At 38.2% G+C, this 27711-nt stretch overlaps 1 protein-coding gene across 1 annotated transcript; it reads right to left on the reverse strand.

Moving 5' to 3' along the window:
- Positions 1–36: 36 nt before the first annotated feature.
- Positions 37–26286, reverse strand: INPP5F (inositol polyphosphate-5-phosphatase F). Its single transcript, XM_042458690.1, has 18 exons — positions 25739–26286; positions 23059–23187; positions 21949–22116; positions 21699–21755; positions 20673–20871; positions 18218–18397; positions 16679–16746; positions 15031–15155; positions 14567–14644; positions 14059–14179; positions 11337–11465; positions 10442–10559; positions 9645–9843; positions 8551–8622; positions 8327–8400; positions 7420–7548; positions 3617–3704; positions 37–2678 (listed from the first exon to the last, which is right to left on the reverse strand). Exons 1-18 carry the CDS (start codon positions 25907–25909, stop codon positions 1529–1531), a joined length of 3255 nt encoding a protein of 1084 aa, XP_042314624.1. The 5' UTR covers positions 25910–26286; the 3' UTR covers positions 37–1528.
- Between the last annotated feature and the right edge of the window lie 1425 nt (positions 26287–27711).

Genomic DNA, 27711 nt, shown 5'->3' on the forward strand with positions numbered 1-27711 from the left:
TTAAAATCCCTTGCATTTCAACCATGTACACCAAAATGCAGACAATCCATTTTTTTTATTAAAATATTTCTCATATAGGTCTCCCACATTAAAACAATACAGTTTTATTTTAAATACTCACAAATTTATACAGACACACCAAAAACATACATTATAGTATTAAGAAATAAATAACAAAATGGAAACAGTATCAAAAGTATCAGACAAAAAAAAGACAATCAAGTTAAGTTTATGATCACTTCTGTTATAGTAGAGAAATGCAAAGACATCATACTACCATCATGACACTCATTAATTGCTTAGAACAGTACGTGCAGCCTAGCTATAGTACACAGGTACTAACATAAGGAGACCCTGGCTGTAGAATGAGGATTATTGAGGCTATGAACCACAAGATATTAGTATCCACTGTTTTTTTTCTAACTACGTTCTGCTATAGACTGTCAGCCACAAAAGTGCTTTAGGAAATAGTGTGACTTATAGGAACTGTCCCTGTGCACATTAGGCTTTTTGGATCAGATCCCAAGAACAATTACTTTGCTACATCTTCATTTCCTAAGCAGTAGCATGACAAAACCAGAACTGAACTCAACCAATTACAACTACGTTAACTGTATTGAAATACTTTGCATTAATCTGGTTGTAAATATCAGCAGTATAACTTTATGGTTGTGTTTGTGGGTTATGTTATTTTTGGTGCTTGTTTGACTTTAAAGAAGTTATAGTATCGCATATGAATGCTACATCACATATCCAACATTCAGCAATTATTTTTGTAGTTAAATACTTTTGTTTTTCCTTTTTAAAAAAAGGAGCATAAGAGTAAAGAACCAATTCTGTTAACCAAAGACATAATAGCTTCCAGACAAACAATAAGGGTTTCTTTAGGATTTATTTTTTCTAGAAAGAAAAACTCAGCAGTCTTTACGCATTACTGTGTTATGCTCCAAGGTACCACAGCTACCAGTTAGCAGAGGTAGGAGAATGGAATGAATTCGGTAAGGAGCTCCTAGGCATACATATTTAAATACTTTCTCAGCAGAGATCAGTTCCTTAGGAATGTAACTAAGTTAACAAACACAAATTTTAAAAATTAAATTTAAAAGCCTGAGAAATAAATAAGTTGTTATCTTGTCAATAAAATGTTCACTGGTACAGTGCAAGATTAATAAGGTAACAGGTGTCAGTACCAGACTTTCAATATAAACATTCTACATAAATCAGAAAACCTATAAAACTTGGTTTCAAGAAATAATTGTGCAACTGATCACTCAAACTAACAGCATGCACATCAATTAATGGTGTATGAGCTACCTTTTTAGTATGGTTAACCTTCACCAGCTCAGCTGCCACAGAATACTTCTGAAACCTGTTCAGAACCCACTTAACTTCTCCCACATCTCTCTGTAAACATAATTACTGGTGTTCTGATACCAATACTAGGTGGCAGTTTGCCCCTCTTCCCCAGGGTTGCATTACAAACCTTTTGTTTAGCAGTATATACAACGGGAGCTGGAGAGCTTGAGCTCTAGATCTGAATTATCCGTGTCTGACACTGTGTAAACATTTCTCTCAGTTCATTTTGCTGGATTTCATTTATACATTCTGCTTCCGCTGGGCTCTTCTGGACTTTAGCCACTGCAAAGTTGATTCCTTGGGTCAAACCAGCTTGTGTCATATTAGCCATCTGGGCCATAGAACTACGGATTTTTGCAAAAGGAGAGACTGCCCTACTACCATTACTCTCCACTGGTGAAGGAGTCATGTGAAACCCTGGCTCAACTTCAAGAGCATTGGTGGAGGAACCTGGGCTATGAGACTTGGAAGAATTTGTCTGTTCAACTGCTAAGAATTGTGATTCTGTCTCTGAAAATGGAACATCCAATTTAGATGGTCTAGAAGGAGCCTCACTAGTTCTTCCAAAACAAGGTCCAGTTTTCTTAGAAGCATTATTGCTGACATAATTTGCTTGCTGGAATTCATGAGAACCAACCTCCATTTCTGTCACACTGGCCATCTTAACCTGAGCATCCTGTACAAACCTGTGGCAGTAAGCATCAATTGGCTTAGTGAATTCCATAGCAGTATTGTCAGTGGAAGGAGCTTCCTGCCGTGGTTTGTCTTCAGATTCAGTCTTTTTTGTTTGGTCTCCATACTGTGACACATGGATTTCTGAAGGAACAGGGATGCTGATGTTGATGTCCGTACTACTTACAGACTGGGACCGACTGCCTAGTCGAGGAGCAGAGGCAATGATACCACAACTAGGCAAGACATAATCTATGTTCTCCAAGGAGTCCATGAACTGCTGGTCATCGTCAGATTTAGAATTTGTAAGGAAATCATCTGAATGGAATGAATCATTATCTGAGGAAATCTCGATGTCCGATTCTGCACTGACTTTTGTTTCTATCATGGGATTATCCATGGTTTCAAGACTGCTATCAGATTTCCAAAGATTGACTTTCAGATTGGGCTTTAAGAAGTTGACTTTCATTTCAGGCTTTGTGAAACTCCCCAACTTCCTAAGGTTGCTCATATTTACATTGGATTTGGTTTGTTTCACTTTCTGATTAAGAGAGGAGAACTTGCTCATTAAGTAATTCTTTCCCTGGGCCAAGGAGCCTCGGTTCTGGCTTCTAATACCAATGATATCTTCATGAGGTTTACTGCTTTTCCTGCAGATTTAGAGAAAATAAAAACATCCTCTTATACAGACATTCTTATACAAACATACCTCCAATAATTACTTCTTGGACTGCCAATGTGGAGCTCAGAGCCACTAGTCACCAAACAAAAATAGGTCTGGGACACTGCCAAGCTCCTCTATTGATACTGGTAAAGCACTAACCACTTTTCGCTCACACAAGAAGACACTCGGAGACAGTTGATTTATCCAAAGTTCTGGAGGCTTTATCTTCTGTTGCAATGTGTACAATATGATACAAGATATCTACACCAACTAAATCCAACATCTGTTCCAAACAACTCAACTAACAGCTTCAGACTAACCCATAACTGCCCACATATGACCAGTCTCTTGGTCCACTTATATAGAGTGTTGGCTCTGAGTCATCACTCAGCCACATAGCATGATGCAACCTTGCTGCAACTTGCCTCGTGCCATGTGCTTCTGACTCAGCTATTTGTGATTGTCCCATTTCACCTGTCTCTCAAAATATTTTTTCCTGTTGTTAAAGGAAGAGTTACTCCAACAGACCCTCCTAACCAAGGACCTTGGGGCAGCAGGGTTCTTGGTGGGGAGTACCTTTACCCTCCCACATTCTTCTATAGAGCATCTACTTCCTCGCTTTTCAAGTGAGTGGAATTTTTTTCCCATGATGGAAAGAAAAAAATATGTACAAGGTCACAAAACTGCTTGGGGACTTACAATCCACACTCTTTCACCACCTGTGTGAAATAAATCTAGAGCCAAACATACTCCCAAAACGCACAGTACCAAAAAAAATCTGCAGATGAGTACTATGTGTTGTATATGCAGACAACCTCTTGCTTACTCAGGTAAACAGATGACTTGCAAGCAAAAACTACATCTGTTAAAGCTCAACAGAACTGGGGCTCTGTGAATGAACAGTTAACACCAGTAAAAACTCACCTCTCCAGTTTTTTCTCAATAATGGGCACATCTAATCCCAGAGCTTGTTTTGTGATTCTCAGCATCTCTGCAATACACTGAAGAGTGTCTGAAATACAAAGTAATACATAATTTTCCTGAATAGAACATATTACTTTTTAATTCTATATTGAAGGGGAGATCTGAGCTGTTTTTCAGTGCTTTTAACAGGTCTGTCTTAACTATTTATCAAGGAAAGTGACGACAGATCAAACCATCTTCCAACAACACAACTATACAAGTGAGCAAAACCCAAAGGCACTAGGACTATACCATTAGTCTCCATTATCCCTACTGAATTTTTACTACTGCCTTCAGTTTATATATCACTAAAAAGTAAATAAGAAAGAACATTTCAGATTGCAGGAAGGCATGTACAGTATTAAATATAAAAATCAAAATCCCTGTCTACATGAAACTAGCACAACTAAGACTGCCTTAATTGTGACACTGGCTAGAAAGCCTACATGTTCCACTAACTTGCCCCATTCATATATACAGCAGGTGGTAGGGGTGCAACTGAAAATGGTAAAAGAGAAAGACCCACAAGGGGTATTAAATCCATATCCTCATCTCACCCCTGTAGTTTGTTCTTCCAACCATTTTTCTTCCAAGTGTAAAGCTGGTAATGGAAGGAAGCATGCAACAGACAAAGGGACTGAAACTACGGAGAAAAACTAGGTGGGACACAAGTAAGCACGTCTGATTGTGTAATACTGTATATATTCATGTATGCCTTAAAAATTAGTTTAAAAATTGACTAAAAAATACTGGGTTGACTTACCCATGGGTCAGTGTAAGTACTGTACCTTAACTCTTACCCCCCCCCCCCAAAAAAAAAAAGAATCATCCCCTTCACTGAGTGGCAAAATGTGAGATTATTATTATTAATTATTATTAAACTTTATTTCTATAGCGCTGTAATTATACACAGCGCTGTACAAAGTCAGTAAAATAGGAGTAAATAAAAGCCTGCCCAAGGCGTACATTCTAAGATAATAACAATTAAAAGAGGAATAGATAAAATTACCATATAGAAAAGGAAAAAAAAACAGATTAAAAACATCAAATATCAAACAAATCACATCACATCAAATATTGTCAGACAGCCAGATGACAATCACAAATTCCCTGAGAACGCTTCCCTAAACAATATGGTTTTCAGCTCAGCCTTAAAGCTGGTTAGGGAGGTGATGAGCCGTGCATGCAGAGGAAGAAGGTTCCAGGAATGAGGGGCAGCAAGAGAGAAGGGACGGATCCGGGACGGGGCAGAGAAGATCCTGGGTTGAGAGAGGAGACTTTGGCTACCAGAGCAGAGAGTGCGAGTAGAGATGTAGGGAGAGAGAAGATCAGTTAAATAAAGAGGGGCCAGCCCATGCAGGGCTTTAAAGGTGAGTAGCAGAAGTTTGTACCTGATGCGGAAAGGAAAAGGGAGCCAGTGAAGGGAAGACAACAGAGGGGAGACATGATCATAACGGCGAGCGAGTGAAATAATGCGTGCAGCTGAATGTTGAACAGAAATTAATGGGTGGAGATAAGAGAGGGGAAGCCCTGCCAGGAGGAGGTTACAGTAGTCTAATCGTGAGACCACTAGGGCATGGACCAGTGTCTTTGCGGTAGAAGCTGAGAGATATGGACGGATTTTGGCGATATTATAGAGAAAAAATCTGCAGACTTTGGCTGTAGTCTGGATCTGAGGGATAAATGACAAAGAGGAGTCAAAGATGAAACCAAGACTGCGGGCTTCCTGGACCGGCTGGATAGAGATGTTATTGACAGAAATAGAAAAGGAGTAGTGAAGGGTGGGCTTTGGAGGGAAAACAATATGTCTTGGACATATTGAGCTTCAGACGCCGATAGTGCATCCAGTGGGAGACAGCTGTTAAACAGGATGACACTTGCTGCTCTAGCTCTGGTGAAAGATTAGGGGTGGAAAGGTACAGCTGGGTATCATCGGCGTAAAGATGGTAGGAGAAACCAAAAGAACTGATAAGTTTGCCAAGGGAGAGTGTGTATAAAGAGAACAGAAGGGGACCCAAAACAGAGCCCTGAGGAACTCCAACAGATAAGGGGACAGAAGACGAGGTCTGACCACCCGAGACCACTGAAAAAGATCGATCTGACAAGTAAGATGTGAACCAATCGAGAACAAGGCCCGAGAAACCAAGGTCAGAGAGTACATCTATTAGGAGACAGTGGTCCACGGTGTCGAAGGCCGCAGACAGATCGAGTAGGACAAGGATAGAATAAAGGCCATTCGCCTTGGCCCGCAAAAGATCATTCGAGATCTTAGTAAGGGCCGTCTGTGGAGTGCCGTGGGCGAAAACCAGACTGGAAGGGATCCAGAATGGAGTTGGTTTCAAGAAACTCAAGACAGCGTGAATAGACAACTCGTTCCAACACCTTAGAGAGAAAAGGAAGAAGAGAGATTGGACGATAGCTAGCCAAGGAAGAGGGGTCGAGAGAGGGTTTTTTCAGGATAGGGGAAACTAAGGCATGTTTGAAGACTGAGAGGAAGGAACCCGAAGAGAGAGAGAGATTAAAGATATAGAGGAGGGAGGGTAACAAGGAGGGGGCTATAGAGATTAGAAGACGGGAAGGAATTAGATCAAGAGAGCAGGTGGTGGGTTTTGATGAGTTCAGCAGCGAAGAAAGTTCTTCCAAAGAAACAGGAGGAAACACAGAGAGTTTATTAGTAGGAGGGGTGAGGAGATTAATGGTGGGAGCCAAATAATGAGGAGTTAACTCAGAACGAATGGTAGTGATCTTTGTAATGAAGTAATTGGCGAAGTCGGAGGGAGAAAATAATGGAGAGACGGAGGGAGGAGAGGGTTTTAACAGTGTGTTGAAACAGGAGAACAAGCGCTGCGGGCGCCTCTCGTTGGCGCAGATCAATGATTTGAAGTAGTCTTGTTTTGCCATCGACAGGGCGCGTGAAAAGGATAAAAGAACGAACTTAAAATGGATAAAGTCGGCCCACTCCCTGGACTTTCTCCAAAGACGTTCGGCTGCTCGAACGTCTGTCCCGGGAGAGCCTAAAAGAAGGACCAATCCCCTTCTAGTCGCCCTGCCAGAGTGGCTTCTGGCCTTTTTGAATGTCTGGGCAGAAAAATAATGGTGGCAGCAGCTCTTTGGCACTTCTCAACAGAGCACTGACAGAGTCAGTGATTCTTTTAGGTTCTCCCAAGATAAAGGTTAATACTGTAATTTAACTACTGCCTTTACATCGTTTTTGACATGTGTGTTTTCTTAGCCCTTCCCACTCCTGGTTGCCTCCCCTACCCGCCAGATCACACACACGCACCATTTATTATAGTTTCATCCTCATCTATCCAGCATTTAGGGTGAGCACAAACAGTAACATCTGCAGGAATTTTCATTGTAAGTTCATTGGCATCGTTTTCCTTTACAGTACTTCATTCTTTACATCCTTTGTTATGTGCCCCTAAGTTTTACCCTTGACTTACGTGCAGGTCATATTAAAATCCATAGTGTAGCCCCAAAACCTGCCCTCAACTTAGACATTAGATCAACTTATATACAAGTATACAGAATGGATCTAATCTTGATAATTAACTGAGTTAACTCAGTAAAACCAAACTACAATGCATACATGGTTTTTGGGCTCAAAAAGATTACTCTCCCTTTCGTTATTGCTGAAATTATTTTATTTTTCACTTTTTATAGCCATCAAAGCTCTTAACATCAAATTCTATCCCAGATGTAAAATGCACAGAAACAACCAAAATAATAATATGCTCCTTTTCTAAAAGGCAATGTGTTACCTTTTCCATCCTCTTCAGGACTGCGCATCACAGCTCTAAGGGTATGGAAATATCCACTTGTGTCTTGATATTTATAATGGAGCCGCATGCATGAGAACTTTGGTTTCCCAAAAAGAGTTGGTTCAGGCCCTTTTTAAAAAAATAATAATCATCACATTTTAGAAACACAGAAGGAATTTCCAAAGAACAATGTCAAGAACCTGTCATCTCTTTCTGTTAACAGTCATTCCACCCGACTGCATCAGAAGAAAAGATGGAACAGTGAGCTACCACCCCCACAGACCTTCAGTTAGGGCCAGCTGCTATTTAGTACTGCCCCTCCCCAAACTATCTTTAACAGTTTTATTATGTAGCTTCATTGATGTATCATGAAATAACGGATTTGACTGCATTCCCTTTTCTCACCCAACACCAGTGCAATGTTATTGCTAGAGTTATGGATCAGAACTGCCGATGCTGAAGTTCAAATTTCCCTCCAACTATGAAGCTCACTGTCTCAGCCTGGGCTAGCTACAATCCCTCAGTCTAACCTGAGACTAAATTTGCTAAGAAGGTCACCACAAGGATAAAAGTGAGAAAAGAGAGAACGGCACCCACCACTTTGAAATCCTTGGGAGAAAAGTAGAATATAAATGTAATATACAAAGATAGCACTTTGCCTTGGGTATTCCACTTATTATTTTTTCTTTTCAACTGTAGTCACATGGCTGCACACATTTCTACACATTGCTTTGGTAGAAAGGCTATAAAAATCCTAAATGTTCAATAGATAGAGAAGTGAGGAAATAGTCTTTCAAACAGCTATTTGGGTTTTTGTTTTGTTTTTTCAAAAATGAGACAAATACACAATAATGTCGGCAGGAAATGGAAGAGAATGAACTAAAATTCAGTGGCTTTTGAGTCTTACCTATTTCTATCCTCTCCAAATCTTCAAGGCTCAGCCTTTGGTACTGATTTACTTTATCTACTTCATCATCATAACTAGACAAAGAAACATCAATGCCTAGAGTTAGATCTGGATTTACTTGTACCTAAATCCCATTATAATGCAGTAAAAAAAAAAGTAGCTACTATAAGATGTTCTAACATCTTTATTTTTAACACATAAAATAGGGGGGAAATCTTACTTACTAGGCTACATAGTAGGCACAGTTAGAAAGCAGAAGGAGAACATCAACATCTTTGTGGGTGGCATCAATAAGGCTAAACAAAAAAGAACCACAATATACAATCATGTTAGTGATGTACTGAGAATGTAAGACACTCCTCAACTCTTCTACACCCCACAGCTATTAATGCCTCAATCATAAGTTATGCAATCATGAATACAATTCAAGCTAATGCATGGCTTTGTATGTACACCTGTCAATAATTCCAGACATCGACCACCTACTTCAAAATATTGCTGTCAAGAATAAATTTCTCAACTACAGTACATTTCAAAATACATTAACCTGCTGAAACAACAGACACCAGTAAAAGCAAACCTTTCAAATCAGATTTGATAAGACTTGTCATTATATTATAATGTGATGTCACCTTTTTCTATGACCAGATCCCATACCACAATAGTGATGTCTAAGTGTTGTGATCATATAAAAAGGGCACATTATCATGCTACCTGTAGCAGCACCAGGGAATTGCATCACTCCAAGATTCCTCTGAAGCCAATCATTCTGCATGGTAATCAATTTTAGCCACCAATGCTGTAGCGTTTGCTATAATGATATTTTTACACTACCCTTCAAGCATGTTCCCAGAGCAGTTAAGAAAGAATATACACAAAACCAATTAAAAACAATAAAGCAATAGCAGCAGAATCTAAAAATGGCATAAAACATTAATAAGGCAAAACAAGTAGAAATAAAAGAGCTCTTCACCTAGTACCAAAAGGACAACAAAGCATCAGGAATAACTCCTTTAAAAGAACATGCCTCAAATCAAGACCGGTTACCTGTGCTGGATACATAACTTTCAGAGAGTGATATCATGTCTTCACTGCATTTATGATATGGGGGCTTTGAAACCTAAAGACTAATTTATGTTATCTCTACAAGTGTGAGTTACCGAGGGTAAAATACATATGGAGCATATCAAATTGGGGAAGGGGTGGTAACATATTCATGAGATGAAGAACATCTCCCCCTCCATTCTACGATAATGTCATGACAGGTTTAGTATTTGTGAAGAACACAACAGTATTATACAATTCATGCTTTGCATACCTTGGATCACAATCAATAAGTGCCCACCCTCCATGGAATTTTTCATCATCAGGTAAAAGCAGCTTCATGTAACTTTGCAGTAACTGGCTAATCAGTTCCTGATGACTTCTCAAGTTTTCCTTGTGCAGAGCTTCGTGTTCTTTCTCTTTTGTAAATATGGAATACAGATCCTCTGTCACAGGAATACCCTGCATTAAATCTGGAACAAAGTAACACAGAATATATAATGAGAGTCCAAAAGTAAAACATCAGAGGGTTAAAAGAAAAAAAAATCTGGCAACAAGATGCATTATAACAAAAGCAGAGCTAAGGATGCTGGTGAAGAAGATTTACCATGTCCTAATACTTTTTGAGATGGTATTTAACCTAGAAAGTAGACAATTTGGCTAAAATGGGGGAAAGGGGTCAGGGAGCAAAGTTTATATATTTTTCTAAGGTCCCCATTTACTTTGTATACCATAATTATAGTGGATCAAAATGCTCCTTTTTCTGAAAACAATAAAAGTATCTTCATTACAGTCAAAATGTTAAAAGAATAAATTTCTTGAACTGAAAACCTCTAGGGGAAAATTCTACTACACTTCTGGAAAAAGCTGAAATGGGCCAGCCCACACATCCTTCTTTGTAACAGTGTCAATGAATCTCAAAATAATATTTTCTCACCATAATGCATCTAAATCTAAATAACAAACTCACATATGCTCAAACTTTTTAAAAAGCAAGTTAGAAGAGAAGAAAATTCAAAAAATATACATTTAACAATTACTCAATATGAAACTAAATTAAACTATACTCACCTATGACTGCTTGCCTATAAGCATCCCTGAAGCGATTTAAGTAGTACCTATTTGCAGAGTTAACACCATCTTTCATGACACCTGCCAGCTTCCTTTCACCAGTCCTCGTGAAGTCACCCTGTTGAGTATTCAGTCTGCTGGTTATTCACAAGTCTGACATCTTAAATAACAGTTCTTAACTTTCAAGAAAGGCCATGTTTTGAGGAACATGTACCTTTACAGAATTACATTCTGTACATTCAAAATAACCTTTTGGAGACAAATTTTCTTTTCTAAATATATGTTTTACAGGATCAACAGTAACAATATGTATTATGTTTTTCTACGTCTTCAAGTGGTTTCCAACTTTTAGTGAACCTAAGGAGAACCTATCACAGAATTTTCTTTGCAAGATTGTTTCAGAGGGAGTTTGCCTTTTTCTTCCTCTAAGGCTGAGAGTGTAACTTGCCTAGGTTCACCAAGTGGGCTTCCATTCCTAAGTAGGGATCATAGTTCAATACTCAAACCACTAAATCATCAGTCAGTGCTATGTTTAATATATAACAGCACATTCAATTCAAAACCATCGTATCAGCATCATGCAGTCTAGTATCAAAATAACAGCCAATGACTATAAATACCATACAAAACATAGAAGTTTGGCACTGAAAAGCTTAACAGAGCCAAAATAACTGTTACCTGAACATTTGAAAAAGGCAATAAAAATATTCAGAAAACTTTAGGAATATTTTTAGTAGAGGAACATATTGAAGATCTTAGTCTTGTGAGCAGTGCTTCTCAAAGCAGAAACATCTCCCGTTGGGAAGGATTATTATTAATGTTAGGGACAATTTAATTGACTAAACAGCAACTCTAACTTGCATTTACACCATATTAATTCCATTAGCATTTCTACCTTTAAAGCTGCAGTTCCAGCATACTGTCGGCTTATGGCATCACCATTATTAGCCCATATGATCTGGTAGATTCGGTTGCATTTCACTGGCAATGGTTGTTCTGGTGGCATCACACCCAACTTTTTCAACTGCAATAAAATGTGATTTTCATTACAGATCATAGCAGGGGTTTTTTATTTGTTTGTTTATTACTTTAAGAGTGCAGTAATAAGGCAATAATATCCTTGTACTGGAACATTCCCTTCTCCTTTTGTGTCATGTCTTTTAAGATTGTAAGCCTGAGGGCAAGAAACTGTCTAATTAAAAAAAAATTGTCAGCCACTCTGAGAGCCTTTGTGGCTGAAGAGCAGGGGATAAATATGCCAAATAATATTATATTATTTATATAATATTACACTGGACCCTTGTTATATGCTGGGGTTTGGTTCCAGGATCCCCCATGTATAACAAAATCCATAGATGCTCGTCCCACTAAATATAATGACATAGCAAAATGGCGTCCCTTATAAAAAATGGAAAATGGTTTGATATTTGAAATGTATACTGTTTTTGGACATTTTCAAACTGTGTATGCTTGAATCCGTGTATAAAAAAATCAGTGTATAAGAAGGGCCGACTGTATAAGAAAAGCAGGCTTGGACACAGAAGTGAGAGGTACAAAAATAGGAGGAAGGAATATCAACAAACTAAGATATACAGATGAAACTATATTATTAGCAGAAAACATCACTGACCTAGAGCCACTACTGAGGAAAGTCAAGGAAGAAAATGCAAAGGCAGGCTTACTGTTGAACATAACGTAAATAAAAATAATGTACATGGAAGATATTCATAATTTCAACCTAGGCAATGAGGAAATAGAAATAGTAAAAGAATTCCTATACTTTAGATCAAACATTGATCAGGTAGAGGACTGCAGTCAAGAAATCAGAAGACAACAAAGAATGGGGAAGGCAGAGATGAAAGAACTAGAAAAGATTCTAAAGAGCAATGACATACAACTAAGCATGGAAGTCAGAGTCATACAAGCAGTGGAAAACTGATGGAAATGTCATGTACTTGTTTTCTTATTGCCAGCAGAATGACATTCTGCCATGCATAATTGTCATCTTCCGGCCTATGAAGGAGTTGACCAGGCAGGCCCAGCTCCATCAGGGCTAGCCTGGAAGAAGAGACTCCTCCCTCCATAACTGTCATCTTCCGGCCTATGAGGAAGTTGACCAGGCAGGCCCAGCTCCATCAAGGCTAGTCTGGAAGAAGAGACTCCTCCCTCCATAACTGTCATCTTCCGGCCTGCGAGGGAGTTGACCAGGCAGGCCCAGCTCCATCAGGGCTAGCCTGAAGAAGAAGGGCCCTCCCTGTAGTCCATCTGCCTTGGTCCAGGCCTCAGAGGGAGACAAAAATGCTGGACCTGACCCCCTTCCCCACTACCATTCCCTTCTCCTTTTGTGTCATGTCTTTTTAGATTGTAAGCCTGAGGGCAGGAAACCATCTATTATCCCCTCTGTTGTAAGCCACCTGGATTCCCAGTGATTGGGCGGCATATAAATAAATCAAATCCTATTATTCTTCTATTATTATTATTATTATTATTATTATTAGTATTTCTCTGCTAATGCCTTGTAAGTAGATTGGCGGGGAGTTAGGATCGTGGCAATAGTGTCACAATTGTGATTAAGTAGTGATTATGAATACAAAACAGTTACAGATTACAATAATTGTTCCATATTCATGATTGCTACTTAGTCATGACTGTGACACTATTACCATGACTGTAACTCTCCCACCCCCAATCTACTTTACTGGACATCAACTAAGTGGAAAGAAGAAGACCAATTCTGTGGACAATAGATGCATGGATCAATGATGTTTCTGTCAGGTGTAGGAGAGGGGGTTGGACCAGGAGAGGTTCCTTAATGAAGTATTCTTAACTTACACACAGCAAAGTAGCTGATACAGAATACAAGCCCATGTTTGTATTGTCCTCCAGGAGGTGGGGATTTGTCAGAACATTATAAATACCACTTATCTCGCCTGCATACTCTATACTAGGACTAAAACCTTATCTGGTCAAGGTTTCAAAAACGCTCTTTCTAAGGGGCAAAACAGACCAGCAGTAAGAACCAGGTTATGGGGGCAGCGGCATCTGAGTGTAGTGTTTAGATGCCACATGCTCTGATGCCCCCCATGCTGCCAGGAAGCCACCCAGCTAGCTGCACATGCGGCGGCTTCACAGTGTTTCATTTACACGTGCCAAAACGCCACAGTGGTGATGGTAAGGACACCCTTTTCCTACCCCAAAAAGGAGTGGCATTTTGCCACTTCTTTTCGGGGCAGAAAAATGCTGGATCGGGACCGCAGCGTGCAGTTACCGCAGCCCCTATCCAGCGCACAAAAAGGCAGCCCTTTAGGGCCATCTGTTTTGGTCATAAGTCATTCTTCTAAATCAAAGCTACTAATAAGAGTAGGAGGAATTTGAGAATTTAACTTTAAAACTTGCATCTAAACATTACCAATTCAATCAAAACAAAGGAAATCATTTCGATGTGTCCTCCACTAACCTCATGATTTGCACTACCAAAATTATTCTAAAGCAACTTAACATGAATAAACTACATAGACATTTCCATACTAGCCTAATACAGTTAAGGATCATCAAGCAAATTTCACATTGTTATCATTAAGGGTTTATAATTATTAAAGTTGCAATAGCTATAATACCTGTTGTTCCATAATTACACGGGCAATAGCAGCTTGGACAACATTAGTCCGATCCAGGCAATCCATACAGTTAACTCGGAAAATTCCTTCCTGTTTACAGATCACACCAGCCTGATCCACCCTTCCAACAAGCAAAGTAAAATGATTAGGAACCTTACAATACAACTCCCCTATATTACTTATAGAAGAAAATTTGTTCTTAATAGAACAAGCATGTCTCCCTGTATTCAGCAATGTGCAGGAATGTTTTTCCATGTCAAGGGACACAGTGCTTAACACTGTTAAATAATCTCTCATCTTATCCTCATACAAAAAAAGTAATTACTGCATAAAACATTGTCCATGTTACATAACTACGTCAACTATAGTAAAAAGTTATACTGCACTTAGTAGATGTCATTTTTGCCCCATCCCCCTGGGGCCCACTACTCACATAAGCATTATAACACATGTAGAAGGGACAAGCTATTTTCTGTTTTCAGAGAAAGGAAATCAAGCTAATACCAACCAGCACCACTTCACATCAGTGATGATGTCTGAAATAGCATCCGTTAGCGTCTGAACATTTTCAAATTTCATCCCACGGCTAAAAAGTACAAAGAAAACAAAACTTCCTGAAATTTTATTACAAAGTACCTTTTACCATCTGTTGCAAAGTAAGTAACATCAAATTATATCTACTTTTATTCACATGGGAGAGGGGCACTCAAAATTTAGGAACTGATGCTCCAAATTCTTATTAGCTTAGTCTTAAAGACAAAGAACACACTTATTCAAACATTTTATAAGGACTTTTTTTTCAAAATGACATTTTACAAAAACCAGGAAATCTTTTGCCAATACAAGCAGCTAACAACAGAAGAACTGAAGAACATTTGTCATACTGTATATGATAAATATAAAACAACAACAGAATGTTATGGTTCAGGATGTGAATATTAAATTGCTCAAGAGAGTTTTTGACAGTCTTACCAGTGTTCATGGAAGTCAAATGAAACATAAGTAAGGCTTGGATTGTTGTATAGTAAAACTTGTTTAAGATATGCATCGCCAATAATTTTTTCTCGTCCAGCCTGGTCCACCAAATTAATAATAATCTGTTTGAATTGAGTAGAATAAAAAGATAAATGTATAAAAATAAAGGAAAGCAAACAATTGTGCACTTGTTGAATGAATTTATTTACGGTCTTTGACCAAAATATACTTGTTTGCATAAAAGAGTCCAGTATGGGAAATTCAGGATTCTTGTTTCATCCAAGTGCCCAACATTGTTAGTTCCCAATTTTCTTTTTCTAAGCAATTGCTAAATATTTTTGCAATCAGTGTTAACAGTATGTTGTCTCCATTGCAGTGCCATCATATTATCGTGACATATAATTCCACACTCCAGTATGGAACATCCAATTATTGTTTTTCTATAAGGAAAAACATTTCTGCTTGCATGAGGCAGGGTATTCCTTTTCTATCCACTGCAGTTTCCCATCCTGTCCCACAAGTTCTCTCTCATGCTGAGACTTTTTTGGGGGGGAGGGGGGTCCCCACATTTTTCTTAAGGCTGCACATATTACTGTGATGTAATTTGGATGTTCGTTCTTTTTTGGCCCTGCCTTTTAGTGCTTTGTGTGCTTCCCTCTTCTACCTGTTTTTTCTTTTTTAATTGTAATTCTTATTAATACGTTTTAAATATGAAACAATACAAAAATGGTAAGTAACAAATTATTTGCAAAATGCAGTAACATTAAAATAAGTAACATTAAAATAAAATCAAACAAAATAGAACTAAAATGAGTACATTGGCCAATACAGTGTAGCACATTCCTAAAACAGAATAAAGAACCATCGTAACTGTTAGATGGCCATTTCGGTGGGGTAGGGGTATTTTGTATGAGTAAAAGGAGCATACCATCAGAAGGCATTAAGCCAAAATTTGCACATTTGTAATGGTGGTTGGTATGGCAAGGTATCTTTGTTTGTAAAAATAAGAAAAGAATAACAAATTTTAACAAAGTTATTTTCTTAGTTTGCTATGTTCTCAGGTTAGAAGTTCATTCTTCACATAAAGCAGCATGTCATACCCTTTTTAACTTTTTTACCATGAGATAGCCCTTCTAGATGCCTCCAAGGATTGAAGACATCTTCTTACGCAATGTGAAATATATTGTGGAGAGCTACAGTAGGGGCAGGGGAAGTTGGCAAAACCCAGGTGCCTTTCCTAGCATAAGTAGGAACACTTTCTAAAAGCTACCACTGGATACAATTAAAGTCTTCACACCTATCACATAGTTCTCTTTTTTCCTACATAATAGCTAAAACATTTAGGATTGAGCAAAAAAGAGCATGTATGCACATGCATCTAAATACATACATGGGCATACACAATCACCCAGACACTTGTACCTCTCTTGAGCAGCAGTAATACATGAAATGTTCTGGGGCATGCGACTGCTATGTACTGAAGAGCACTTTTTGGGCAATTCTTGTCAAATCTATTGCCTTGTCAGTGTCATTAATTGCCATGTCAGGGGTTTCCAATATACTTTTTTTTTTCAAAAATTAAAACCTACACTTTAAGTAACTATGGTTTCAAACTTCAATCTTGTAAGAATTAAGGAAAACCCACCTGTTTTGTATATATTTTTAATTGTTCTTCAAAATGTGCAGAGAAATAAGGGACTGTTTCCTTTTCACCTGAAAAGCACAGAAAACACTTTGAATAACACTTGGGGAATATAATGGTCACATTTAAAAGTATACTATTGGAATACTACTGTGGTACCATACATGTGTATATTTCTCTGGAAAGCAATTTTAAGTAGAAAGAACAAATTATTATTAAGTGAGGTAAGAAATTCTGATGAAATTATAACTAAATATCAGGACATCTTTTCATGGGAACTTCTACTTCCCACACTATGCCAGTCCAGAACTTCTAAAGAACCTTACTACAAGTTATTATGACAATGCACAGCTCCAATACATATAGAGCTCCACATCTGATTCTATAAACAATGATGCTCCCTGCTACTGTCCCAGCTGATAAAAATGCATCTTCAGTAAAGTGGAAATGGCAACACTCAGCTGCAATATAAAATGCACCTAATAATCTAAAATAGTAGTACTTATTAGCTGCCAATTTGCAACAGGTTTACAGGTAATTATGGTAGAAACAGGAATAATATGCCACAAATACAATACTGGCACCTGAAATATTGGAGGGAGGATTATGGACATGAGATAGCCTGAGAAACACTGATCTAAAAGAAAACTCTGTGCGCTTGTATCCTTGCACTATATTAAGAAATACCTATAAGAATATAAGCACACCCAAATGCAGCAAATGGAAGAATGTAATTAGCTTCTTCTATCCTTTGGTTACAAAACTGTGTGTTATGGGAAATAAAATGTCAGTTCTGAATGACAGCATAGATTTCAATCCCAGCACTTCACGTCAACTACAAGATCCCACGGAACAGGGTTTAACTAATCCAGCTCCACAGTAATATTCAAAATTTTCTGTATGTTAAATTTGATTTTACCATAATAAATGGGCCACTGGTCTGTCTCCAAAAAAAGGTAATCTCCCACAAAACAAGTGGCTTGTCAGTTGAGACAACACGAGACTTGACTCTGTTTATAACTTAAATGAATTGAAATGATGTGTATTCCAAACTACAAATATGGAAGAGTATAGAAACAGGAGTACAGGTGAATGCTGATGTCTCTTATTTAAATTTAAAAATGCCATCACAGATTTAGTTTGTAGGGTGATTTCCTTCCACAGAAGGCTGTTAACTTCACAACACCAGGGTCAAGTGTTTCAGCTAAAACTCTTCCTGTCATGATAGGAACACCATGGTTACTAACAAGTCATTTAGAATGCATGACACTTCCATCCATATAATTCAGCTTTGCAGTTTTTATGTGCAACACATATGTGGCACTTGGGTAACACATTAAACGCTGAACCATATGGACAGAGAATACAATGACTAGAAGCAACGGGGACTGATCAAGGAGGTGGTAGAAACTGTTCCAAGCATGTGTAAAGTGGATCTGTATGACCAGCTCTAGTGCTGCATGAAATGTAGCCCAAAGTCAACAATAAAATTTAAGTCCATCCGATAACAACAAAAGTTATTGATATTGTATCAAGACTTACATTTGTCAAGCCGTGGCCGGGGATTGTATCTATAACCAACCTGACTCCAAAACACAGGCACAGAGCCTCTTGTCTGAACGAAAGACAGGGTATGGTTATGGACATGAATCAGTTGTTCTGTCTCCACATAATTTGCCACATTCCCATTTTTATCAACACCTCTTCGTTTGTAACGCATCCCTAGAAAATGAGCACAGAAATCTCAGAAAAGATGTAGGATTTGAATGGTAATCCTCAAATAGTATTTATCCACAAAATTCTCAAATGCTAAACAAGATTACTTCATGACAGCCCAAAGATTTTCTAAAAGAAATTAAACCTCAAATTATGAAGTTCTGAAACTAATTAGCCCAACATCAGCTACTCTGAAAATTAAGAGGTGAAACTGCTACCAATAGATTTGCCTTGCACTAGATGGGAAGAAGGGAAGGATAAAAGACTGAGATAAAAGGTATCAGTTTTGTACATTCAAAAGGCATTGTGGATCCAAATGTAATTTATTATAAAATTTATAAAACTATTCCCACTGAGAGAAAAATAATAAAGCTAATTCCTGGGGCGGGGGGGGGGGGGGGGGAGACTATTTTTAGCATGGCTTATTTCTGATTCTAGCTATAGCTACAGGAAGCTCAGTAACAGCATACTTTAAAAGGTGGTTCTTTTTTCTTTTCTGTTCTTGGTAGGGAGGGAGGCAGAAAAATGGTGATCCAAAAAGTTTGGTAGGGCTCAGGGCTATTTAATAGCTTGGGCAGTGCACATTTTATCCCTTGCCCAAGAAACTAAGGACCAGAAGAATGTAAGCACTGTAGCTTAAAATATAATTCATATATAGTACTGTCCCAAAAACAGACAGAAGTACTGGGAAATTTAAGAAAATTAAAAATTGTGAAACAAACTTCTGAAACAAAGAATGTTAATCCTACTCAAATTCAAGAAAATTGAATTGAATTTCAGATATTTCAGACATAACCCTTTTCACCAGCTTTATCAGATTTCAAGTGCTGCAGCTAAAAATACCTACACAGCACTAGGATGGGGACACATATTTTTGTAGATCCTCCCTGGACCTGCACACAACCATATATAACAACAGACTGTCACCATCCCAACATGCCCACTCAGTCTGAACCTGGAGTAACCAAGACCAACATGAGATCCTAGTTTAAAAACTAGAGTAAAATGTCCATCCTTAAAACCTTAGAAACAAAATCAGAGCCAGAACCATATAACCAACTGGCAAAGACTGGACTTAGTACCAAGGCAACTTCTAGAATAAAAGATTCCAGACCAAACTGGAAGAGGTGAATTGCTTACATAACATTGTGGGGAAGCAGCTAGTGGTTTACAAACAAGAATCTTCTTTGAGAATTGTTTTCAAGGACACAGAAATAACAAAGCATACCTTGCCTTGCTATAAATACCAATACCTGTACTAAGGCAAGTGCTTCAGACCCCAGAGAGATGAGTATATACCAAGTGCAATGCTCAGCACACCAAGCCAGCACAGATGGCTAAAACTCACACAGCATGAATGCAGGCAACATGTGAAAAGCAAGAAGCATGGGTAAAGGCAGGGCGAGTGTGTTTTATCTTTTTTTGTCCCAAATAACCTTGTTTGGTCAGATGCCCACACAAAAGGCTGAACTCCTCAGTAAAGGGCACACAGCTAACTCCTAACAGCCTAAACAATTTCACATGGGAAGACTTGAAGTGACCTTGAAGGCCTGGACAGAGCCACAAGCACTTGGAATCGCCAAGAGAAAAAGAGAAGCGGCATCTGCTTCAGGAGAAAGACAGTAAGCCAAAACCGCTCAAGAGAAAATGAGACACATTCTTTCTTGCTAAATTATCTTTCCAGTCTACAAAGTGCAGTGCTTTGTCTTAAGTAGAAATTCTTCAGTTGTTCCTACACTGGTTTTACTAGAAAAGACATTTAAATATATCTGAGATTTAATTCACTGAGACTGCAGATAATGGAAGTTCTTAATACCTTACTGTGTAAAGGACAATAAAAATATAGTATTTGCTATTTTTCATCTTCAAATTATAAAGCTTCACTTTTCCATGCCATTAAAATACAATTAGGAGAGGGGGATCTTGCTTTCTGGGTATGGTTGGTTGGAGCAAAGGAACATTATCTGAACAGAAGTAGTATCTCTGAAGAATTTCCTTGCTCTTTTTGTGCAAGTTTCTCAAGTACTACATACAATCTTAACCAGATCAATGCTTTTACATTATTTAATAGCCCATGGAACCTATCGCAGCAATAAGCAACACAACCTCTTATAATAGCTCCCCAGTTATTCAATCCACAACATGAAGATGGCACACCATCTCCCATGTGGAAGATTTTTTTTTTTTTTACATTTCTGCTTCTCAGCAAGAAAACAACAAGTTAAATTTTTGTGGTGTGTTATTACTGCTATTTTAAGTTCATTAGGATGGATGCATTTACCAGCTCTGTGTCGGCTGCGGCGTGAGATAAGGGCCACAAGAAAACTTGGGTGAATATCATCTACACAGATGGGCTCTTGAGGTGGTGTCTCTGGACTGCTTTTCTCCTCATCTGATGCTTCGTTATAATTCACTACAAGCTCTTCAATCTGAACAAATCCCTGGATTACTGGGATAATCCAAAAGTCCACTTCAGATTTCTGCAAAGTTAAATTTTAAAAATAAATAAATATTTCAAAACCAGTAAAAAGGTAGTGCAATTTGCAATTTCAATACAGTAGTTAAAGGAAGAGCACGAAATATCTACATCAGCTTCATTCACTATTCTCATTGTAACATTTAAAAATTGCATTTAAAGATAGTAAAACAACTAAATCAATTTACCCGGGTTAACCCAGTAGCTCAGGAAACCAAGTGGAGTGACCCAACTGAACAGGATCCCTACTACCTTTTCCCTAGAGCCATCTGCAGAGACTGTAACAATTTCCACAGAATCTGAGCACATGTTCTGCTACCCGAAATTAGCCTCTTGTTGGCATGTGAAATACAAAGCCCATGTTCATACCAGAAAAGAAAGGGTGGTAATCATATCAATGGGGGAGGACCAAGGGACATGCATTCACAAGGCTGGTTCTGATTTGTGAGCCATGTTTTGCAGAGAATTTGCATTGTATCTGTGGTAGATTCCAGAAAGGCAGTGTGGTGTAGTGGTTTGAGCATTAGACTATGACTGAAGACCAGGTTTCAAAACTCCATTCAGCCATGGATACCCTCTATGTGAACCTGGGTAAGTCACACTCTCTCAGCCTCGAAGGAAGGCAGTGACAAAACTCCTCTGAACAAATCTTGCCAAGAAAACCCTGTGATGAGATCACCATAAGTCAAAAACAACTTGGAGGCACACAACAAGATTGCAGAAAAGAACAAAACAGATTATTATAATGTACTAACAAGGAAGTAGAAGAGGAGTGAAGTAGAACACACCAGGATTCTAAAGAAAATTAATATGTATATAAAAATTACTCACCCCAATATTTATCAGGTCTTCGACCATGTGTTTGTTCCAAAAGAATCTGTCATCAACCTGAAAAATAAAATGTAACATAACCCTTTTCTTCCTTAAAACGACTGAACAAAGCTGTTCCTTATTAAACTCGCCTTTATCAGAATACGTTCTAAAGCACATTTAGCATTGTTTTACAAGTGTAAAGGCCAAATAAATACACATTTGTATCTAAATATTAATTCAAAGTACAAATAACATAACATACTCCTACCTTCTTCCAAAGTGGCAAGGTAGCCTTCTCACATGCACTTTGCCTTTGCACAGAATTCGTTAGGTCGTAAGTCAAACTGTAATAAAAGGACTCTGAATCCATAAACATTTTGAATAGTTCTTCTAACAGTCGCCTCTCCAGTCTTTCCTTCTCTTTACTTTCTTTAACCTGCAAATACCAGAATACCAGAATTGCTATTATTAATGTTGACCAAGTGGGGAAATGTCACTTTGGGGGAAAACAGTCAGTCAAAATATGCAGGTTTCCATCCGGCTTCCAGGCAGGGTGTTTAGATGATGCAAGCCTTAAAGTAGGCCAGAAACTGCTCCCAAGCTGCCCTAAGGAGAGAAAAACTAGACTAAAAAGGAGCTGGATTTTCCCACTTCTTCCCCAAAAATGTGCACCTTCGCTTGTATGTCTAAATGCAGCACCGCCAGAGCGGCCCTAAAGTGGTGCTTTATCCTAACCCTAACTCAAATTGTGCATACAAATGCCCCATCAAAGGAGCACATTCAGAAGGGACAGAGCTGTCAGAAATTACCTACAGTGTCATAACAGCCTCCATCCCAAAATTCACCACCACTTTCCTGCTACATGTCCACCTCAAAAAAGTAATCTTCCCATCTTTCCTCAGTATTAGAACTATACTGTCAAACAACTGAATGAGCCATGAAAGTAGATTCCTAAAATAACATCTTGCTGCTCCTAATCTGATTGACAGGTGTTACAGTAGAACAAGACATCCTTATTGAACCAAATATTAAATTAAGTCAGAAATCTGAGCATATAACTAATGTAGTTATATTTTACATGTCAAGAAAGACATACCCCAGCTTCAATGCAAAGTAAATCGGCCCATTAACCATTGAGCCCTGCCATTTCCAGGAAAGGTCGCAAAACTGCAAGCTCCTATTTTCATTCAAGATTAATTTAGCATGTCATCTGATTCCTAAAAACTATGGTTACTCTAAACTGTAGTTAATAGAAACAAGTCAGCGTTCTAAATTATAGTTTGGAACTTGCTTAAGATTAGCCTCAGGGAAACCATGGCTAACATAAAGCACATATGAAAGATTCTAAACCCTTTGAAATACCACAAGTAATCCCCACCTTCCTTTTATTAGAAGCAGAAACATTTGATTTAATTTGAGTGAAGGTCTTGAGCAGAAATTTAGAGTCATCTGGAGACTGTGTGATCTTCTCTGGTTTGTATATTCCAAAATGATGCTTTTTGCAGAGCTGAAAACAAATGCAGAAAACACTAATTACATAAAAGATAAATGACATTATATAAAAAAAATCTTCTCAAGTAAATGTTAAATGCCTGTACTGCAGCCATTCACTCAAGACCACAAGATTGCGAGTTCAAGACCAGCAAAAGGGCCCAAGCTCGACTCAGGCTTGCATCCTTCCGAGGTTGCTAAAATGAGTACCCAGACTGTTGTGGGCTAATTAGCTTACTTGCAAATTAGCTTACTTGATGTTCACCGCTATGATCTCTGGAATAGTGGCATATAAATAAAATAAATTATTAATTATTATTATATTTAATCTTTTCGAAGAGCTTAAATAAATGTTAGTAATATCTGCATCTGTGTAAAAATAAAGAACTTTCTCAGATTTTTAGGCTTTCATATACACTTCATGACTGTGATTAAAAGTCATTAACAATAAAATAATAAACCACAATTCAGTAAACATAGCCTACAAACCAACAGCACAAACCAGAAAGAAACATTTGAGAACAAACATCTAATTAAAGGTGGAACAAATCCCACAAAAGAGTGATCAAATACTATTACAGAGCCAATAGAACAAGGCTTCCCCTTATGCTTAGATGGTAAAAGATGCTATTAGATTCCTCCTTTCCATATCCTTTCCTCTGGTCTGTGGGATGTTATCTGGGGCAATGTATTTGTAGTGGTGTGGGCTCAATTCCAGGTAATCAAAGGGTCAGCACATAGCAATTTGAGAATAACCTTGCACAGAATTAACAGAGTATCAAAAGAGACAAGACTCACCCAATCATAAGGACTTATAATGAGGGACTATCTCTTTATGAGAAACTGTGAATGTTTCCAGATCCTTCAAAGGTGAGAGATTATAAAAACACAGCACCATGAGCAAGAGGACTTTTATTTGTACTAATGGAGGAGTAGACAACGGAGCCAGCTATCTCACCATCCTTTGGGAAGCATAGCTGGAAGCTGGACTAAAGTCTCCAGACTCCCAACTTTTTTATCCTTCCCTGACTAATTGGTAATTTTGTAACTTTCCATGTTGTATCTGACAAGAGAAAGCTTTTCATGTGTGTAATAACTTATGTCAATGTGACAGTTAATTGCTTAGAATGAAGTTTCCCTATAAGATTCCTTCTTCTACCTTCTTGCATGCATGTGCTCAGTGTACAAGTGTTTAGAGCTCTTACTCTCTATCTGAGAAAGAGGAAAGCCAGAGACTGATAAACAAGCCCTTAGCAACAACTGTCCACTTCTGACTTTTGTAGGTGTTCCTGAAAAGGATATGGAGGTTGTACAGTGTGCCCTTTTTTTACGCAGAGGATTTCCCACATTAAAAAATGCATATCTCAAGCCCCATTGAAAACAATGGGGCTCATGCATGGCAGGGTGGCGCACGTCCCATTATTTTTAATGGGACGCGCCACCCCTTGCACCCTGTGCACTCCTGCGGGCTCCCTATCATATGGTGCATCCACGTATGATGCAGACACACTGTAATAGCAGCTAATAAAGACCAATGGTCCCTCTCCTCTACTCAAGGGTAGGAGGCACGATAGAAACCCATCACATATGAAAATGGTCAGAGAACAACAATGTGAGATAATGTTTGTCTTTTGAACATTCAATAAACAATGTAATAATAGTGTAATAGAGGGGTGGAAATGGAGGGTTACTCAAAATCACCTTCTAAGGACCACCTTTGACCACAAAACTGTTAAAGTTGTTACTGAAGAAGTGTAAGCATGAGAAATTTCTTAGTGGATCAAACTCAGAATCACATACTCCAGCAAGGGACAAATTACAATGATTGACAATCATCTCCAACCTTTATTTATAAAACCCAAAACATATACCTCTATTTTGCTGTTAGTTTCTAGCACAATAGACCCATATAAGGAGTAGTGCAAGCTGAATGTTTAATACTGGAGCAAGAGGCTCCTGTGCATAGAAGCCCTTCTTTTATCAACTCCTCAATTTCTGAGCAAGGGCCTAAATACACTAAAGGCACACAGATCAGAAAGCAGTAAGAATGGCATCTGCAGTGATAGGCTAAGGCAAATAAATTCTGAACAATTAATGCCCTATAAATACCAGCTCTCATACATGCTCAATAGTGCATTCTGGAGCTAAAGAGGGTCAGCCCTGGTTAGTACTTGGATGTACAGTAGAACACACTCCCTTGGAGTGTAGTGGAGTCTCCTTCTTTGGAGGTCTTTAAGCAGAGGCTGGATGGCTACCTGTCGAGTATGCTTTGATTGGGATTTCCTGCATGGCAGGGGGTTGGACTGGATGGCCTTTGTGGTCTCTTCCAACTCTACGATTCTATGATTCTATGAGATATCACCAATGAATGCCATGTACTGTAGGCTATATTTCAGAGTAAGGAGCTGGGTACAGAGAATAGGAAAACTTATAGTAAAACCACCTCTTTTTTCTTGCCTAAGAAAAACCTATGAAATTCATGGGGTTGCCAAAAGCCAGCAACTTGAAAGCCAGTAACTTGAAAGCACACAAACACACACATATTTTTGAGCAGGTCTTAATCTTACCTCCAGATCCAGATCCTGAGGTTCTGCATCAGAGAGTGGTACTGCTGCAATCTTTGTCACCTTACATATTTCATGATCTCCTGGAAGTTTTCCAACCACTATTTTTTGGCGAATCAGGAGCAGCCACCACGGCAAATCTATTTTTAAAAAAATCAAAATGTATTCATTCATCAAAAGAAAAAAAAGAATGCTGAGTACATTCGGTTATATCCTTTCCAGATGTATTAGCTACCCCATTTCCTCAGATTAGTGTTATGTGCAAATTTATTAAGCATGCTTTTTATTGTACCATCTAAGTCACTCATAACGATGTTAAACAACACCAAGCTCAGGTCATAACAATAAAAATAACAACAAATATACATGACTCTAGCTCTACAGAACAATTAGACAACATGGAAGATCGGCCAAGGTGAGAGTAATTAGCACATGTGTTAAGTCAAAACACTAAACATAAAGGCTGCTGGCTAACTAAATAGCAGAATTGTCCTCTCTCATAGACAAAGTTAAAATCTATGATGAAGTATTTCTGTTTCACCTTTTCTCCGTAGACATTGTACATCTGAACCTGTACTGAAATGCAGTAGAGAGAGAAAACCATTTAAAGAGCGAGCACATGAGGCTTTGCTACTATGAATAGGAATGTGTAATTCAATGTTAGTATTTTTAGATAGTTTTTTCTGAACTGTATTGTATAATTTTAATGATGTAATTCAGCTTCAATCCTTGGGAAAAGCGGGAAATATAAATAAAAATTATTATTATTATTATTATTATTATTATTATTATTATTATTATTATGAACATGCTGTCATTTCTACAAGGGAAGATAAAACAAGGAGAAAAATATGGATGGTGTGGAAGATGTATTCATTTTCAAAGGCAGCAACGCACTGGCTACAAGATTTTATTATTACTGAAAGGGGAAAACTAAAAACTACACCAAGTATTTAAAAGTACCAGGAAGCCATTTTATATAGTTTACTAACTGAATTACAACATTCCAGCTTTATTTGCAAATAGCAAACTTTCATTTCTTAAAAAAAAGACATTATTAAGTCATTAATGCTTTGATGAAAAAACAACTGTTGCTATTCTGTAAGAATACATATATTTTAATCTCAATTTTCATGTGTTCTGCTGTAAACCAGATGTTTACAGACCTGGTGCCGGGTTTGAAGGGATTTTGGGCAAGACATTCACCAGCACCCCATCAATGGCAGGACCACAATACTAATACATCCTCCCTTCCTGTTAACCCTTTCTATTTTTAAAGCCTCTTGGGCCCACTCCCAAGTAGCGCCCTTTGAATGCTATCCCAAGATCAGAAGGCTTCTGGCAGCAGCATTTGAAGAAAAGAGAAGGTAGCTGCTACAAACACTCAGTTCATCACCCAGCAACAGGTATTTTTGTTTAAAACTGTTATCAGTGTCTGTGACAATAGACTCTCTGGGACTCCAATGTTTGCCCCACCATTCCTTGTACTGACACTGGGCCTACAGGTAGTAACTTCCTGTTCACAGTACGGCTAACTTAACTTGTGACACATCCATTTAGATTCCTTACAACCACCTACTGATGCGTGTGTTTTTCAGCTGAATTTATTAGTGTGGCTGCAGGAGAAAAATGCTGGAGAAATTCAGCTTTGCACACATCCCTCACCCTCACAGATAGGTAGATCTTCTGGGTAATGATCATTTTTTGTTTTTAAAGGACACGAGTGTGATTTGTTAGATCTTTCACCCTGTATTGTGGGCTAGAAAGAAAATTACTATGTATTCCAATTACGGTATATTTGGAAATGATGAATACATTTTTCCAAATTCTGTAGTCAATTACCTCTATGTTTCCACCCAGAGAATGTCAAGGCAGCAGGGGTGAGAGAGAGAACAAAATACACCACCTGCAGAACAGGATTGATCAAGTAACCACTTATTTCAATAATATGCTGTTAACTTATTAGCAAAAATTAG

Source organism: Sceloporus undulatus, chromosome 3, assembly GCF_019175285.1.
Source record: "Sceloporus undulatus isolate JIND9_A2432 ecotype Alabama chromosome 3, SceUnd_v1.1, whole genome shotgun sequence".
Lineage (NCBI taxonomy): Eukaryota > Metazoa > Chordata > Lepidosauria > Squamata > Phrynosomatidae > Sceloporus > Sceloporus undulatus.

What these genes read in the sequence shown, in the direction of transcription:
- INPP5F (XM_042458690.1), bottom strand. Translation starts at nt 25,909, where the DNA reads ATGAATGAATACATTTTGATTTTTTTAAAAATAGATTTGCCGTGGTGG. An exon ending in AAGACCTGATAAATATTGGG is followed by an intron (nt 20,872 to 21,698) that starts GTGAGTAATTTT and finishes TTAACTTTGCAG; the next exon opens with AAATCTGAAGTGGACTTTTG. An exon ending in GTGTAATTATGGAACAACAG is followed by an intron (nt 11,466 to 14,058) that starts GTATTATAGCTA and finishes ATTTTATTGCAG; the next exon opens with TTGAAAAAGTTGGGTGTGAT.